Consider the following 18,231-nt stretch of genomic DNA (forward strand, 5'->3'; position numbering starts at 1 on the left):
TGGGTGTTTTTTGGTGGTTGTAGATGTGTAACAGATTTTGGGGGTCAAAGTTAGAAAAAGTGAGTATTTTTTTTAATTTTTTCATCATATTTTATTAATTTTTTTCATAGTAAATTATAAGATATGATGAAAATAATCGCATCTTCAGAAAGTCCATTTAATGGCGAGAAAAAGAGTATATAATATGTGTAGGTACAGTAAATGAGTAAGAGGAAAATTTTGGGGAGCGGCGGATTAGGGGTTAATAGCTTTTATTAGTGTTGGCGATGTCGGGAGCGGCAGATTAGGGGTTAATAACTTTATTTAGGTGTCGGCGATGTCAGTGCGGCAGATTAGGGGTGTTTAGACTTTGGGTTTATGTTAGGTTTAAACGTACCTTTTTTTTTCCCCATAGACATCGATATTGTTGCGTTACGGAGATTTTTCATTCCTCACTTCAGGTGTTTTTTTCTAACACTCTTTTCCCAATGATGTCTAGGGGGAAAGCATGCATGAGCACGTCAAAGCAGCCCTTGGATTTTGAGCGGTATGGAGCTTAACGCCACCATAACACACGCACAAGGAGGTTTTTCAGTAACTCGTAATGGCAGCGCTATGGAGAGTGAAATAACGCAACTTTTTTGGCGTTAGTTTCGCACCCTGTTTAGCGCAAAACTCGTAATCTAGGTGATAGACAATAAGCAGTGGCAAATATTCACTCACAGAATACAAACCACCATGAGCTCCCTGAGCAGGCAGGGTTTAAATTGTGATGCTCTAGTCACACACAGCATATGTGCATATGCCTCTGAAACCATATAAACTTTTACTAGAAGCATTTTTGTTAATGGAAATATATTGCAAAAATGCTTCTATTGAAATTTGAAATGCATTAAAGCACATTAAAATGTTGACATCTCATATATTTAACTGTGTTGCATTATATTATATGTGTGAAATTGTCTCAATAAATCTATGTTTGTTTCAGTAAAGCTGATTGCGAACATCAGCTTTGCTATTGTCTTTGTTTACCTTATTACCATAGTAACCATGTGCTTTCTCTCTGTTACACTATTGTCCCATCTCCTCTCTCCCCTCTTCAGGTATGATCCAGGCTCTAGGCGGCTTCTTTTCCTACTTTGTAATTCTGGCAGAAAATGGTTTTCTTCCATCATTCTTAGTCGGAATACGGTTAAACTGGGATGATAGGACTTGTAATGACCTCGAAGACAGCTATGGACAGCAGTGGGTCAGTTTATTCCTATTAATATCTAATAATATAGTTATACACTAAAACTGGTGCCCTCTCTCACAAGAACTTTTAATAATTGTAAAATATTATGGGCACTGTGAGGAAACTATCATTTATCTCAGTTATTGCTATAGAGGAGACAATTCTACCACATCCCCTCAACTATGTCACCGCTATGGGGACGTTTGTGTCCTTTTGTGAAGTGACAGTACTACTCAGGTATAAGTTTGCATATCTTACCCCCTTTTCTTTCATTTTGCAGACGTATGAGCAGAGGAAGATAGTGGAGTTCACATGTCATACAGCCTTCTTTGTCAGTATCGTGGTTGTGCAATGGGCAGATGTCATTATTTGCAAAACCAGGAGGAACTCTGTGTTCCAGCAAGGCATGAAGTAAGAGCATTAATATTAATCAAATCACAATCTTATTCCCACACCCTCATCTAATGGTCTACACTAACCTTTACCTCAAATATACACCGTAACTATCAATAGACAACGTAGCAAAAACAGCTGGACTTGTGCATGATCGAAAAATTAGTTTCGGTTCGGTTTGGATTTTTTCGAATTTCGGTTCGGATCGATTCGAATTCGGAAAAATTTGAATGAATTCGTTTCGGATTCGTTTCGGAATTAAATAAATTTAGCTGGATTCGGTTCGATTCGGTTCGGAAATTAGGAATTTCGGTAAGTGTTAGGTGGGATATGCTGTGTATTAGACTAGTATTATGTACTGTATATTAGGTGTAACCAATAGCAGAGTGATATAACCTAATATACTGTACAATACTAGTGTAATCCATTGCCATCCGAATCTACCGAATAAATCCGAACTAATTCGGATTTATTTGTAGATTCTGCACTATTTTAATTCGGAAATTCAAATTGATCCGAATCTCCGAATATACCAAATTCGGTCGAATTTCCGAATCGATCTGAAACAAATCGCACATATCTAAAAAACACCCTACTACAAAGCACAATTTAAATGACACTCCAGCATTATTATTTGAACTATGCATTTACTTTAAAATGTACATAATGTAGTCAAAATGTTTCTATTATCCAAATGAAAGAACGTACTAGAGGAGTAAATAACTGGCACTACACTGTGGAAAAAGTAAGGAAAATAATCTATTACTAGATTCCGGTGCTGTCCCTTTAAATATATACCAACATAGGAGAGACAGAGAAAGAAAGGGGCTTATATAGCACTCATCCTTACTAAACTGATATAGAAAAAGGTTATATAAAAAAAGGAAATAGATAAAACATCCAATGAGCGTGCAGGTTACGGTTGAAGCAGAACTCCTTAGCCACACATAACAGCCATAACGGAGGGCGTCTCCTCTCTCACAGAGTGATTGGATGACATGTAGGCGTCTCTCTCTAGGCATACTGGATTGGATGGATGCAAATCATTAACCGGTATAAAAGACCGCACACGCTGGAGCCTCGGCTTAAACAACTTTACATTGTGAAGTTCAACATTGAGAAAACAGAATTTATGCTTACCTGATAAATTACTTTCTCCAACGGTGTGTCCGGTCCACGGCGTCATCCTTACTTGTGGGATATTCTCTTCCCCAACAGGAAATGGCAAAGAGCCCAGCAAAGCTGGTCACATGATCCCTCCTAGGCTCCGCCTACCCCAGTCATTCGACCGACGTACAGGAGGAAATAGGCATAGGAGAAACCATATGATACCGTGGTGACTGTAGTTAGAGAAAATAATTCATCAGACCTGATTAAAAAACCAGGGCGGGCCGTGGACCGGACACACCGTTGGAGAAAGTAATTTATCAGGTAAGCATAAATTCTGTTTTCTCCAACATAGGTGTGTCCGGTCCACGGCGTCATCCTTACTTGTGGGAACCAATACCAAAGCTTTAGGACACGGATGAAGGGAGGGAGCAAATCAGGTCACCTAAATGGAAGGCACCACGGCTTGCAAAACCTTTCTCCCAAAAATAGCCTCCGAAGAAGCAAAAGTATCAAATTTGTAAAATTTGGCAAAAGTGTGCAGTGAAGACCAAGTCGCTGCCTTACATATCTGGTCAACAGAAGCCTCGTTCTTGAAGGCCCATGTGGAAGCCACAGCCCTGGTGGAATGAGCTGTGATTCTTTCAGGAGGCTGCCGTCCGGCAGTCTCATAAGCCAATCGGATAATGCTTTTAAGCCAAAAAGAAAGAGAGGTAGAAGTTGCTTTTTGACCTCTCCTTTTACCAGAATAAACAACAAACAAAGAAGATGTTTGTCTGAAATCTTTAGTAGCCTCTAAATAGAATTTTAGAGCACGGACTACGTCCAAATTGTGTAACAAACGTTCCTTCTTTGAAACTGGATTCGGACACAAAGAAGGTACAACAATCTCCTGGTTAATATTTTTGTTGGAAACAACTTTCGGAAGAAAACCAGGCTTAGTACGCAAAACCACCTTATCTGCATGGAACACCAGATAGGGCGGAGAACACTGCAGAGCAGATAACTCAGAAACTCTTCTAGCAGAAGAAATTGCAACCAAAAACAAAACTTTCCAAGATAATAACTTAATATCTACGGAATGTAAGGGTTCAAACGGAACCCCTTGAAGAACTGAAAGAACTAGATTAAGACTCCAGGGAGGAGTCAAAGGTCTGTAAACAGGCTTGATTCTAACCAGAGCCTGAACAAACGCTTGAACGTCTGGCACAGCTGCCAGCCTTTTGTGAAGTAAAACAGATAAAGCAGAGATCTGTCCCTTCAGAGAACTTGCAGATAATCCTTTCTCCAAACCTTCTTGTAGAAAGGATAAAATCTTAGGAATTTTTATCTTGTTCCATGGGAATCCTTTAGATTCACACCAACAGATATATTTTTTCCATATTTTATGGTAAATCTTTCTAGTTACAGGCTTTCTAGCCTGAATAAGAGTATCTATTACGGAATCTGAAAACCCACGCTTTGATAAAATCAAGCGTTCAATCTCCAAGCAGTCAGTTGGAGGGAAACCAGATTCGGATGTTCGAATGGACCTTGAACCAGAAGGTCCTGTCTCAAAGGTAGCTTCCATGGTGGAGCCGATGACATATTCACCAGGTCTGCATACCAAGTCCTGCGTGGCCACGCAGGAGCTATCAAGATCACCGAAGCCCTCTCCTGATTGATCCTGGCTACCAGCCTGGGAATGAGAGGAAACGGTGGGAATACATAAGCTAGGTTGAAGGTCCAAGGTGCTACTAGTGCATCCACTAGAGTCGCCTTGGGATCCCTGGATCTGGACCCGTAGCAAGGAACCTTGAAGTTCTGACGAGACGCCATCAGATCCATGTCTGGAATGCCCCATAATTGAGTTATTTGGGCAAAGATTTCCGGATGGAGTTCCCACTCCCCCGGATGGAAGGTCTGACGACTCAGAAAATCCGCTTCCCAATTTTCCTCCGCCCATTGAATTATCTTGGTCACTTCCTCCATCGCCAGGGAACTCCTTGTTCCCCCCTGATGGTTGATATATGCAACAGTCGTCATGTTGTCTGATTGAAACCTTATGAATTTGGCCTTTGCTAGATGAGGCCAAGCTTTGAGAGCATTGAATATCGCTCTCAGTTCCAGAATGTTTATCGGGAGAAGAGATTCTTCCCGAGACCATAGACCCTGAGCTTTCAGGGGTTCCCAGACCGCGCCCCAGCCCACCAGACTGGCGTCGGTCGTGACAATGACCCACTCTGGTCTGCGGAAGCTCATTCCCTGTGACAGGTTGTCCAGGATCAGCCACCAACGGAGTGAATCTCTGGTCCTTTGATCTACTTGAATCGTCGGAGACAAGTCTGTATAATCCCCATTCCACATGGTCTTAGATGAATTCGCGCAAAAGGAACTATGTCCATTGCTGCAACCATCAATCCTATTACTTCCATGCACTGCGCTATGGAAGGATGAAGAACAGAATGAAGTACTTGACAAGAGCTTAGAAGTTTTGATTTTCTGACTTCTGTCAGAAAAATCCTCAATTCTAAGGAATCTATTATTGTTCCCAAGAAAGGAACTCTTGTTGACGGGGACAGAGAACTTTTTTCTATGTTCACTTTCCATCCGTGAGATCTGAGAAAGGCTAGAACGATGTCCGTATGAGCCTTTGCTTTTGACAGAGACGACGCTTGAATCAGGATGTCGTCCAAGTAAGGTACTACTGCAATGCCCCTTGGTCTTAGAACCGCTAGAAGGGACCCTAGTATCTTTGTGAAAATTCTGGGAGCAGTGGCTAATCCGAATGGAAGTGCCACAAACTGGTAATGCTTGTCCAGAAAAGCGAACCTTAGGAACTGATGATGTTCCTTGTGGATAGGAATATGTAGGTACGCATCCTTTAAATCCACCGTGGTCATAAATTGACCTTCCTGGATGGTAGGAAGGATCGTTCGAATGGTTTCCATTTTGAACGATGGAACCCTGAGAAATTTGTTTAGGATTTTGAGATCTAAAATTGGTCTGAATGTTCCCTCTTTTTTGGGAACTATGAACAGGTTGGAGTAAAACCCCATCCCTTGTTCTCCTATTGGAACTGGATGAATTACTCCCATCTTTAACAGGTCTTCTACACAATGTAAGAATGCCTGTCTTTTTATTTGGTTTGAAGATAATTGAGACCTGTGGAACCTTCCCCTTGGGGGTAGTTCCTTGAATTCCAGGAGATAACCTTGAGAAACTATTTCTAGTGCCCAAGGATCCTGAACATCTCTTGCCCAAGCCTGAGCAAAGAGAGAAAGTCTGCCCCCCACCAGATCCGGTCCCGGATCGGGGGCCATCCCTTCATGCTGTTTTGGTAGCTGTGGCAGGCTTCTTGGCCTGCTTACCCTTGTTCCAGCCTTGCATCGGTCTCCAGGCTGGTTTGGGTTGAGAAGTATTACCCTCTTGCTTAGAGGATGTAGAATTAGAGGTTGGTCCGTTTCTGCGAAAGGGACGAAAATTAGGCTTATTTTTAGCCTTAAAGGACCTATCCTGAGGAAGGGCGTGGCCCTTTCCCCCAGTGATGTCTGAAATAATCTCTTTCAAATCAGGACCAAACAGTGTTTTACCCTTGAAAGGGATGTTAAGCAATTTTGTCTTGGAAGACACATCCGCTGACCAAGACTTTAGCCAAAGCGCTCTGCGCGCCACGATAGCAAACCCTGAATTTTTCGCCGCTAATCTAGCTAATTGCAAAGCGGCATCTAAAATAAAAGAGTTAGCCAATTTAAGTGCTTGAACTCTGTCCATAACCTCCTCATACGAAGATTCTTTATTGAGCGACTTTTCTAGTTCTTTGAACCAGAAACACGCTGCCGTAGTGACAGGAACATTGCATGAAATTGGTTGTAGAAGGTAACCTTGCTGAACAAACATCTTTTTAAGCAAACCCTCTAATTTTTTATCCATAGGATCTTTGAAAGCACAACTATCTTCTATAGGAATAGTAGTGCCTTTGTTTAGAGTAGAAACCGCCCCCTCGACCTTGGGGACTGTCTGCCATAAGTCCTTTCTGGGGTCGACTATAGGAAATAATTTCTTAAATATAGGGGGAGGAACAAAAGGTATGCCGGGCCTTTCCCACTCCTTATTTACTAAGTCCGCCACCCGCTTGGGTATAGGAAAAGCATCGGGGGGCACCGGAACCTCTAGGAACTTGTCCATCTTACATAATTTCTCTGGAATGACCAAATTGTCACAATCATCCAGAGTAGATAATACCTCCTTAAGCAGTGCGCGGAGATGTTCTAGTTTAAATTTAAATGTTACAACATCAGGTTCAGCTTGCTGAGAAATTTTTCCTGAATCTGAAATTTCTCCCTCAGACAAAACCTCCCTCCTGGCCCCTTCAGATTGGTGTGAGGGTATGTCAGAACAGTTATCATCAGCGTCCTCTTGCTCTTCAGTGTTTAAAACAGAGCAATCGCGCTTTCTCTGATAAGTAGGCATTTTGGATAAAATGTTAGCAATAGAATTATCCATTACAGCCGTTAATTGTTGCATGGTAATAAGTATGGGCGCACTAGATGTACTAGGGGCCTCTTGTGTGGGCAAAACTGGTGTAGACACAGAAGGGGATGATGCAGTACCATGCTTACTCCCCTCATTTGAGGAATCATCTTGGGCAATATCAGTATCTGTGGCATCATTGTCCCTACTTTTTTTGGACACTATGTCACAATCATCACATATATTTAAATGGGGAGAAATCTTGGCTTTCATACATATAGAACATCGCTTATCTGATGGTTCAGACATGTTAAACAGGCTTAAACTTGTCAACAAAGCACAAAAAACTTTTAAAATAAAACCGTTACTGTCACTTTAAATTTTAAACTGAACACACTTTATTACTGAATATGTGAAAAAGTATGAAGGAATTGTTCAAAATTCACCAAATTTTCACCACAGTGTCATAAAGCCTTAAAAGTATTGCACACCAAATTTGAAAGCTTTAACCCTTAAAATAATGGAACCGGAGCCGTTTTTACATTTAACCCCTATACAGTCCCAGGTATCTGCTTTGCTGAGACCCAACCAAGCCCAGAGGGGAATACGATACCAAATGACGCCTTCTATAAGCTTTTTCAGTGGTTCTTAGCTCCTCACACATGCATCTGCATGCCTTGCTCTCCAAAAACAACTGCGCATTAGTGGCGCGAAAATGAGGCTCTGCCTATGACTAGAAAAGGCCCCCATCTGAAAAAGGTGTCCAATACAGTGCCTGCCGTTTTTTTAAAAACAATCCCCAAGATTATAATAACTATAAGAGTTATAATCTGCCAAATATGTTTAGTAAAGTAATCGTTTTAGCCCAGAAAAATGTCTACCAGTTTTATAAGCCCTTATGAAGCCCTTTATTCTTTTACTTAAACTAAGAAAATGGCTTACCGGTCCCCATAGGGAAAATGACAGCCTTCCAGCATTACAAAGTCTTGTTAGAAATGTGGCCAGTCATACCTCAAGCAGAAAAGTCTGCAAACTGTTTCCCCTAACTGAAGTTACTTCATCTCAACAGTCCTGTGTGGAAACAGCAATCGATTTTAGTAACGTTTGCTAAAATCATCTTCCTCTTACAAACAGAAATCTTCATCTCTTTTCTGTTTCAGAGTAAATAGTACATACCAGCACTATTTTAAAATAACAAACACTTGATTGAAGGATAAAAACTACATTTAAACACCAAAAAACTCTTAGCCATCTCCGTGGAGATGTTGCCTGTGCAACGGCAAAGAGAATGACTGGGGTAGGCGGAGCCTAGGAGGGATCATGTGACCAGCTTTGCTGGGCTCTTTGCCATTTCCTGTTGGGGAAGAGAATATCCCACAAGTAAGGATGACGCCGTGGACTGGACACACCTATGTTGGAGAAAGGCTATTTATTAGCCAAAACGCGTTTGTTTTAACTACTTTACTTACATACTGTACAGTCACTTCAGCCACCTGATGCCGATGTTTCCTGCTATCGGCCAGGAAACAGAAAAGTGACTGTCGGTTTGGTTTTATGTTTAGTTTGTCTCATTGGTAGTGGGTTTGAGAATTCTTTAGGGGTGTTTACCCCATTTTAACTTTAAATATTAAAAGTGTTTTTTTTATATAACCTTTTTCTATATCAGTTTAGTAAGGATGAGTGCTATATAAGCCCCTTTCTTTCTCTGTCTATCCTATGTTGCCAAATGAAAGAACAGCAGATAATATGTGAAGATGCTTTTTCATAATGCTCATTGGCTAAAAGCGACATTAAGCATGTGTACTTATTGTCCAGTGAACATTTGTAAGAAGTACCTATCAGCCAACGACCATTAGAAGAAAATACAAAACTTATAACTCATTATAAGCGCCTCACCCAGCTTACCTATAGAAATATTAAACATTTATTATTATTGTAAATTACATGTTTTAGCTTCATTAACTACATTTGTATTATCTTGATATTGTAACACAAGTCCTTTAAAGTTGATAGTCACAGTGTAGAGTCTTATATACAACATTTAGTAAATAATTCCCTATTCAGAAAATGTGTTAATGTGGGGAATGGACTTGATAAGTGATACCAGTTTTTCTCAGTGTTTGGTTTAGGGTTCTTACATCAACCTGTTTAGAAATCTGAAGTTAAAGGGACAGTCAAGTAAAAAAAAAAAACTTTCATGATTTAAATAGTAATGTAATGTAATTTTAAACAACTTTCCAATTTACTTTTATTACCAGTTTTGCTTTGTTCTCTTGGTATTCTTAGTTGAAAGCTACATTTAGGAGGTATATATGCTAATTTCTTAGACCTTGAAGGCCACCTCTAATCTGAAAGCATTTTGACAGTTTTTTCACCACTAGAGAGCGTTAGTTCATGTGTTTCATATAGATAACATTGAGCTCAGGCATGTGAAGCTCCTAAGAGCAAGCACTGATTGGCTAAAAATGCAAGTCTGTCGAAAGAACTGAAATAAGGGGGCAGTTTGCAGAGCCATAGATACAAGGTAATCACAGAGGTAAAAAGTATATTATTATTACTGTGTTGGTTATGCAAAATTGGGGAATGGGTAATAAAGGGATTATCTACCCTTTTAAACAACAAAAATTCTGGTGTTTACTGTCCCTTTAGTTTCTTTGCTTGGAGCATATTTGCACTAATCTTTATGGAAAATGTATTCTACTTTTCAAAAAGTGTTATGTAGTGAATGAACACTGCACCGTTTATTTCTGGTGACAGAAGACTAGAAAACTATTGTCAGATGTGTGCAAAGCTACTCAGACAGGCACAACAGCTATGTTATGTTTCCTGCTACTACACATTCCAAAGTGTGCAGTTAAAGTTAACAAAACTTAATAATGTACTAGTAAAACAAAGAATGCAAGCTTTCCTTACAAATGGCTGCAATCTGTCGCAGTTAGACAGAATATTATTTAAACTATCATAAATGGAAAAGCCTTTAATGCATTGGACAGTAAAATGTCAAATACAAAGCAAGAAAGTTGTTTAGCCTTTAGACATCTAGACTAAAGTGCAACTAATTAAGATCACTGAGCTTCCTCTGCCACTCATTACTTACTAGTGCCCCCTATAGTAATCCCAGTGCCCCCCAAGGGGCAGTACCACCCACTTTGGGAACCACTACTATAAATAATACAAACCTCAGACAAATCTCACTCAGGGCCCAATTCTCTTAAACTCTCTAGTTTGGTGAGATTCTATAAGAGGCATTGTTAGTATTATAAGGCCTTTCAGGGTTTGCTTTAAAGGGTAATTTTACCTTAAAAACTATGGGGCCTATTTATGAAAGGCCTGTCGGACATGATCCAACATTGCGGATCATGTGCGACAGACCTCGCCGAATGCGGAGAGCAATACGGTCTACGCATTCAGCATTTCACCAGCATCTCTTGTGAACTGCTGGTGCATTGCCGCCCCCTGCAGATTCTTGACCAATCGGCCGCTAGCAGGGGGTGTCAATCAAGCCGATCAAATTCGATCGGGTTGAATTGCGGCAATGTCTGTCCGCCTCCTCAGAGCAGGCGGACAGGTTATGGAGTAGCGGTCTTTAGACCGCTGCTTCATAACTGGTGTTTCTGGTGAGCCTAAAGGCTCACCAGAAACACAGGCCCTCAAGTTCCATACAGAGCTTGATAGATATGCCCCTATGTATCTCAGTAAGAAGAGTTCACTAGTATTATTAATGTAAAGGAGAGACACTTACTTTACAGTATAGTGTTCAGTAACACAAGCTGATGATTTCTCTCTATGCTGGCATGTTTTTGAGAGTTGGGCCCTCAGTAATCTCTTTCCCAGTTATGTAAATATCATAAACCTACTAATTTTTGTTTGTTTTCTTTTTGCTCCTTCCCTTTTTCTTTCTTTTTAGGAATAAGATTCTAATTTTCGGTCTGTTTGAGGAAACGGCTTTGGCCGCATTCCTGTCTTACTGCCCAGGAATGGACATTGCACTGAGAATGTACCCGCTAAAGTAAGTAACCGAGGTTTAAAGAATGCTGCCGATATGGAAACTAGGTACAATTCAGTGAGGGATGGTATCACAGATCAGGAGTGGTTTTCACTCACTTAAGGGCAGTGTTAGATTGTGAAAGTGCAGTTACACCCCGAAAAGCAGTATTGCTGATTGGGAAATTAAGTCACTCACTGAAGGGAAGTGTTACTGATTGGCACATGGTGTCACTGATTGGCTGGGGACAGCAGTCATTGAAGGACAGTGTTACTGATTGGCACATGCTGTTACTGAAGGGCAGTGTTACTGATTGGCACATGGTGTTACTCAATGAAGGGCAGTTTTACTGATTGGCTGGAGGCAGCAATTATTGAAGGACAGTGTTACCAATTGCAAGCAAGCTTTGCTCAATAGAGTAGTGGCTAAAATTTGTTGTCAGTAAATGAAGATCAGTGTTACCAAGTTTGATGGGGTTTCACTCACTGAAAGGTAGTATTATTGAGAACTTGCATCACCCACTAAGTCTAGTGTCACTGTAGGTGTGGCCATCATTCCTTTTCCCCTGTTTCATGACTGCTGTTATGTGCTTCATGTGGTGAGCGACACAAAAATGTGTTAACTTTGTAATTTTTCATTGGGGGCGTGCATTTGGTGTATCTCCAGGTACCATGATTTGAGTCTGCACTTCAGATTTATGATTGGGTACTGCTGATAACTCAGCTCAACAATTAACCAAACTGCTTTGTCTGCAGGCCCAGCTGGTGGTTCTGTGCCTTCCCATACAGCTTCCTCATCTTTGTATATGATGAGATCCGGAAACTTATCCTACGGAGACACCCAGGAGGTGAGACTGCATTCATGTGTAAAGGAATGAAAGTAAACTTTGTAATATTATGTCCTAGTACAAACACAAGAGTCTGATTGTGTCACTGGGCAAAATACACCATTCTCCAACTTTACCTGTTTCAATGTAACTGATACACGATTGCTCCATCACCTCTCTATTATACATGTGTCTCAAGAAATCTTATAGGGGATTTTACCCTCTTGTATCATGGCTGAAACAAATATAGGTTACCTTATTTAGTTATGCTTAAAAAACCCTGATTAAAAGAATACATTTGAAGGGTGATAATATCTTAAAGGGATACTAAACCCATTTTTTTTTTCTTTCATGATTCAGATAGAGCATGCAGTTTTGTAATTTACTACAATTATTTTTTCTTTATTCTCTTGCTATCTTTATTTGAAAAGCAAGACTGTAAGGTTAGGAGCCGGACCATTTTTGGTTCAGCACTTGGGTTGCGTTTACTGATTGGTAGCTAAATGTAGCCACCAATCATCAAGCACTATCCAGGGTGCTGAACCAAAAATGGGTCGGCACCTTACCTTAGATTCCTGCTTTTTCAAATAAAGATAGCAAGAGAAAAAAGAAAAATTGATAATTGGAGTAAATTACAAAGTTACTTAAAATGGCATGCTCTATCTGAATCATGAAAGACAACATTTGGGTTTAGTATCCCTTTAAACATTTTTTTTTCTTTTTTCAGCTACTCAAAAAGTCCCAGTTATTAGTCCAGATGGAAGTACTGCACTTGCCCACTGGGGAGATAAAATAATTGTGCATCTTCTTGCATATTAGGAAAGACTGTGACAAATTAAACTTCTAGTTTTGGAATATCTTATAATTAATGTACAATACATTACCTACACTTTTAAATGTCCTACTTGTAGATATCTAGTTATGCCAATTTTAGAATTTTACCCCAATTCATATTTTTTTTCTTATAAAAAAACTTTAATTAGAAACGGTGCCTGACTACTCAATTTTTTGTCTGGCTTTTAACATAAATTTGTCAAATTGTAATGGATCACTAAAAACTGCAACACACATTTCCTTCTGTATAGGTACAGGTATTGCAGACTCTTCATTAAATTACTTAATTTATCTTTTGCAGGTTGGGTAGAAAAAGAATCTTATTATTAAACTCCCAGAGCATCGCCTCCTGGACCCTCTCCGACCTCTAAATTCCCTCCAAAAAAAAAAAAAAATTAAAGAAAAAAAAAAAAAAAAAAAAAGAAATAACCAAACACCCCCTTGAATAAACACACAGGATACAAAGGAATGCAACATCCGCTGTGAAATCCAGCTCCCCAGTCTTCTGTTTTGAGATTACACCTTGGTTCTTTTCAACTCATTTCTCTCCCCCTCCCTTTTCTGTAAAATTATAAATATATATATATTATATATAAATATAAATAGGACCAGTCATTTATTTTGTTTTTTCTTTTTTTTTCTTTTACTGCTGTATTCTTAAGGAGGGGGAGAGAGAGTATAGTAACAAAAAGAAAGTGAGTTATGGTAACTAGGAAAGAGAAATAAAATTGACTACAAATGGTACATAAGGGATTAACCCCTTTGCAACTAGATGAATCTATTAAGCAATGGGTTGCAGGTTCTCTGGCTGTAATAGGATTAGTGAACTGAGAAATGAAGAATGGTTAGAGATACTCAGAGGAAAGGGGAGGCATAAACAAGTGGTCAATGGGGGTCTGCAATATGATACTCTTCCTGTTAACCTCTTTGCTGCCAAAGGAGAGTAAACACAGTGCATTGTGTATTCTAAATGTAACTTGCTGCTTCAGCAGACAAATGGTTATCCTGGAATTTGCAAGGGCACCAGTGATCCGGGTTGAAATGACTCTACGAATAATCTGGTGTACAGTGTAGGGTTTTATGGGGCATTGTTAAAGCCCTGCTAACCCCTTGACTTCCAGAGAGACCTAGAGCATCTCTCATATCGGAGTCTTATTTCTGTAATACATTTCCCCACCCACCCAGTTACTATTTATCAGTATCTACTGTATTCAGAATCTATGGGAGTGAGAGGTATTTGTCTATGCTGTCTATTAGGAGGGGTGTGAGGTATGTGTCTATGGTGTCTGTGCTTTAGGACTGAATGAGAGGTATCTGTCTCTGTTATTTCTGTATGTGTGCCTGATGTTTGTGTATTCGGAAAGCATAAGCAGTACAGAATGCACTATTTTTGTAGTAGGAGGGGGTGAACGTGGAGTGATGTCTCTTTAATTGAAGGAGTTAAGAGGGTGCCATCTCTGAATTAGTATTGGAGGCACAGCAGACAATGAGCTTATGAGTGGGTAAGAACTCAAAGTAATAAAAGAACTGTGAGGAAAGGCAGCGTGTTTGTTAGGCAATGTCTGTTATGAATGAGTGATCTTAGGTTAGAAGAGGTGTAAGGAAGTGAGGCTTCAATTATTAGAGGCAAACCGGAAAGCTGGAATATCAGTAGAACAGAATGAAGTCAAGGTCTACTGAAGGTGAGGAACAAGTGGCGTTTCATGAAGGAAGCAGTGAGAGGATGTTCTCTTTTAGACTGGGTAAGAAATAATACCAATATAGTAGAGATATGAGAGGTAAATTGTCATTGGAGTAGCAAAAATTGAGCAGATCATGTCCCTTTAGGTGAGCAATAGGAGGTGGTGACAATCAAGCTACATGTTTACTGTACTGAAAGGGGGTAAGAGGCAGCCTATGTTCACTTTGCAGTAAAAGGAGAGGCAGGACGCATGCTTTCTGTAGTTGGAGGGAGTATGATAATGAAAATGCGCACTCTACAGTAGGAGAGGCACAAACAATTGTATATGGGGGGGGGGGGGGCAAAGGAACAGTAATATGCTCTTCATAGGAGGAGGGATTATAAGGAGGAAGTGTATTATTTTAGAAAAAAGGGAAAAGCAATCATGCTCACTCTAGCATGGTTGCTGCAATAACATAAGAAGCCTTGTGCTCTCTGTAGTAGAGACAGGCAATGCTGTAAGGGGTGAAAGACTGCTGGGTTTTCATTATAGAATAGGGACAGAAGTAGAGGGCATGCTTGCAGTAACAGCAATTAGAGACAATGTGCACTCAGTAGTACAGAAGCAGTTAATGATGCTCAGTGTAGGGGGGGAGGCAGTCAATGGGCGTACAGAAGAAGGGGTGAGAAACAGAAAATGTGCTTCTTGTAACAGTGATGAGAAACAACGTTAACTATGTAGTAGAGATGCAGGTAATGCTGCTAGATGTAGATGGGGAGAAGGCAGACAATGCGCTCTTTTAAGGGAGCTGCGACAGGCAACGTGCTTGCAGTAACGGATGAGAAGCATTGTGCACTCTGTAGGAGAGGGTTAGAGAAGGCAATGGGTTAAGAGATGTGCTTCGCGGAATAGCATGGAGAAGCAACTGTTACTCTGTAGGGAGGCATGCTGTGCGATTGCTGTAGGAGTGGATGAGAGACTGGCAATATACTGTATGTGGACTCTAGTAGAAATGGTGAATGGAAGATGCTGTCTCTTCTACAGTAAAACCAGTTAATGGAACGGTTTCCCTGATATCTCTATTACAAAATGGATGGTTGTTTCCAGTTTATGTCTCTGTTCTGTGTCTCTGTCCCCCCTCTTACATTAGTTTTTGTCAAGTTGTCAATTTTTTTTAATCTTGTGTTTTCCTGCAATTTTCTGTGATTTACAAAAATAAATAAGAATAAAAATACCCCAAAAAACGTCAATCTGTGTTATTACTGCAACCTAACGTGTTAAGAAGTAAGGAGCACTGAAGTCAGAGGTATTTTCAGACAAAATAAATTAAATTTCAAGTAGGAAAATAAAAAAAAATGACAGCAACCATGAAACTGTTCGGAATAGAGAAGACAAAATGATCACACTGAAGTAACTCACTCGCGATACAATCAATATACTTTATTATACAATAATTGATATGAGACATAAAATGTTGTATACAATTTAAACATGCATCCTCTCCATTAGGACAAAAAAGGTCATGAACCACAGTGAGCATCATTTTCTAACAGAACTTGTTTGGTCAGATATGCCTGTGTCATTTTTCAAGCCTGCCTTTGGAACTGACAGTGTCGCACTTTGGAAGGATGAAGGGTTGAACCTCAGAAAAACTTGTGCAAATCCTGCTGCAAAGTGCTTGTTAGGAAAAGTAGGGTATAAAAAGAGTTACAAAGAGGAAAAACGGGACAGGACTTTGACCTAAAAGGTCCCTGGGGCGTCTTTCTCAGATTCTGGTGATGAAACCCCAGAGGCTGCTCAGACCTCTTCCATTTGCAGTTCTTCTACATCCCCTTCCAGCTCATGGAATGAGGCATGAGAACCAATAACTACAAGAGTAGCTCCTACAGACAGAAAAAACACAGATTAGACTGTAATCCACAGGTAACATCTTTAAAAGGAAAAATAATTAGACAAAACTCCTGCTTCACCAATTTATATTATTCTTTGCAACTGATTCAATTAAGCATAGAGAGGAGAACTTTAATAAATCGGCTATAACAGTAACTAGTGAGAAAACAAAGTTTAGCTAGTGCGTGTAAAAAATAGAATACCAACCTGTTTAAGGGACACTAAAGTAATTGGACTGAATTTACTTCTATTATCAATTTCGCTTAGTTCTCTTGGTGTCCTTTGTTAAACAGTATTCCTAGGTGAGCTCAGGAGTGTGCACGTGTCTTAAGCTATTTGGCTTCTATGATTTAAACATTGTTTATAGCAATGTTATGAGGAAAAAGAAAGTATTTACTAGGTAAGTGCAAATAAAAAGCAACTTATAAATGTGCTACTATGTCAGATTTGTAGCAACAAACGTTTGTCAATTGAAGCATAGCATGTTAGTTTGCTATCTGCTACATCAGCCAACAATTACCACTCCCTATCTAGTAAAAACAAAATTTATGCTTACCTGATAAATTTATTTATTTCCGGACATGGAGAGTCCACGACGTCATTCCAATTACTAGTGGGATATTCAACTCCTGGCCAGCAGGAGGCGGCAAAGAGAACTCCAGAAAAGCTGTTAAGTGTAACTGCCTTACCCATAACCCCCAGTCATTCAGCCGAACGAAATGGAAAAGGAAGAAACACAAGGGTGAAAAGGTGTCTGAAGTTTACACACAAAAAATAGCCGAATTATAATTAAAAGAGGTCAGGGTCATGGACTCTCCATGTCTGTAAAGAAATTTATCAGGTAAGCATCCATGACGTCATTCCAATTGCTAGTGGGAACCAATACCCAAGCTACACGGAACGAACAGGGAGGACCTAAACAGAAGGCACCACCGCTTGAAGAACCTTTCTCCCAAAAGAAGCCTTGGCAAAAGTATAACATTTGTAGAATTTGGAAAAAAGTATGCAGAGCTGCCTTGCAAATCTGTTCCACAGAAGCTTCATTTTTGAAAGCCCAAGACAAGGATACAGTCCTAGTGGAATGAGCCGTAATTCTCTCAGGAGGCTGCTGTCCAGCAGTCTCATAAGCCAAACGAATCAAACCTCTTAACCAGAGAGACAGAGAAGTAGGAGTAGCCTTCTGACTCTTACGCTTTCCATAGAAAACAACAAACAGGGCAGAAGATTGCCGAAAATCTTTAGTAGCTTGTAAGTAAAATTTTAGAACCCGCACAACATCCAAGTTATGCAAAAGAGGTACCAATTGAGAAGAAGGATTAGGAAAAGGAACAACATTTTCCTGATTAATGTTTCGATCCAATACTACCTTAGGGAGAAACCCCAATTTAGTACAAAGGACCGCATTATCAGCATGAAAAATAAGGTAGGGAGAATCACACTGCAGAGCTGAAAGCTCAGACACTCTGCAAACGGAAGAAATGGCCACAAGAAACAAAACCTTCCAGGATAACCATTTTATATCAACACTATGCATAGGTCTCAAACTGAAACTTTAAGAACTAAATTAAGGCTCCATGGGAAAGCAACAGGTTTAAAACACAGGCCTGATTCTAACCAGGGCCTGTACAAAGGCTTGAACATCTGCCAGACTTTGTGCAAAAAGATAGATAACGCTGAAATCTGACCCTTTATAGAACTGACCGATAAACCCTTATCCAGTCCATCCTTAAGAAAAGACAAAATCCGGGGAATCCTCATCGGCTCCAGGAGAATCCACTAGATTAACACCAATAAAGATATTTAGGTCATATCTTATGGTAAATCTTGCGAGTAACCCGCTTTTGAGCCTGAATCGGATCCTGCGAGGCCT

The 18,231-nt window shown here is 40.0% G+C and overlaps 2 protein-coding genes across 3 annotated transcripts in view; one reads left to right on the top strand and one right to left on the bottom strand.

Moving 5' to 3' along the window:
- Positions 1-15,721, top strand: part of ATP1A3 (ATPase Na+/K+ transporting subunit alpha 3) — a 103,983-nt gene extending 88,262 nt beyond the window's left edge. For both annotated transcript variants that reach the window (XM_053691039.1, XM_053691040.1), the window contains exons 19-23: positions 1,083-1,228; positions 1,494-1,624; positions 11,073-11,174; positions 11,906-11,997; positions 13,112-15,721. In XM_053691039.1, coding sequence (XP_053547014.1) covers positions 1,083-1,228; positions 1,494-1,624; positions 11,073-11,174; positions 11,906-11,997; positions 13,112-13,140 — 500 coding nt within the window. In that variant the 3' untranslated portion in view covers positions 13,141-15,721. The remainder of the gene's footprint in view (positions 1-1,082; positions 1,229-1,493; positions 1,625-11,072; positions 11,175-11,905; positions 11,998-13,111) is intronic.
- Positions 15,722-15,890: 169 nt separating this feature from the next.
- RABAC1 (Rab acceptor 1) overlaps positions 15,891-18,231 on the bottom strand; it is a 36,921-nt gene continuing 34,580 nt past the window's right edge. The window contains exon 6 of the mRNA XM_053691041.1: positions 15,891-16,354. Within this exon, the coding sequence (XP_053547016.1) occupies positions 16,269-16,354 (86 nt within the window). The 3' untranslated portion in view covers positions 15,891-16,268. The remainder of the gene's footprint in view (positions 16,355-18,231) is intronic.

Source organism: Bombina bombina, chromosome 8 (assembly GCF_027579735.1).
Source record: "Bombina bombina isolate aBomBom1 chromosome 8, aBomBom1.pri, whole genome shotgun sequence".
Taxonomy (NCBI): domain Eukaryota; kingdom Metazoa; phylum Chordata; class Amphibia; order Anura; family Bombinatoridae; genus Bombina; species Bombina bombina.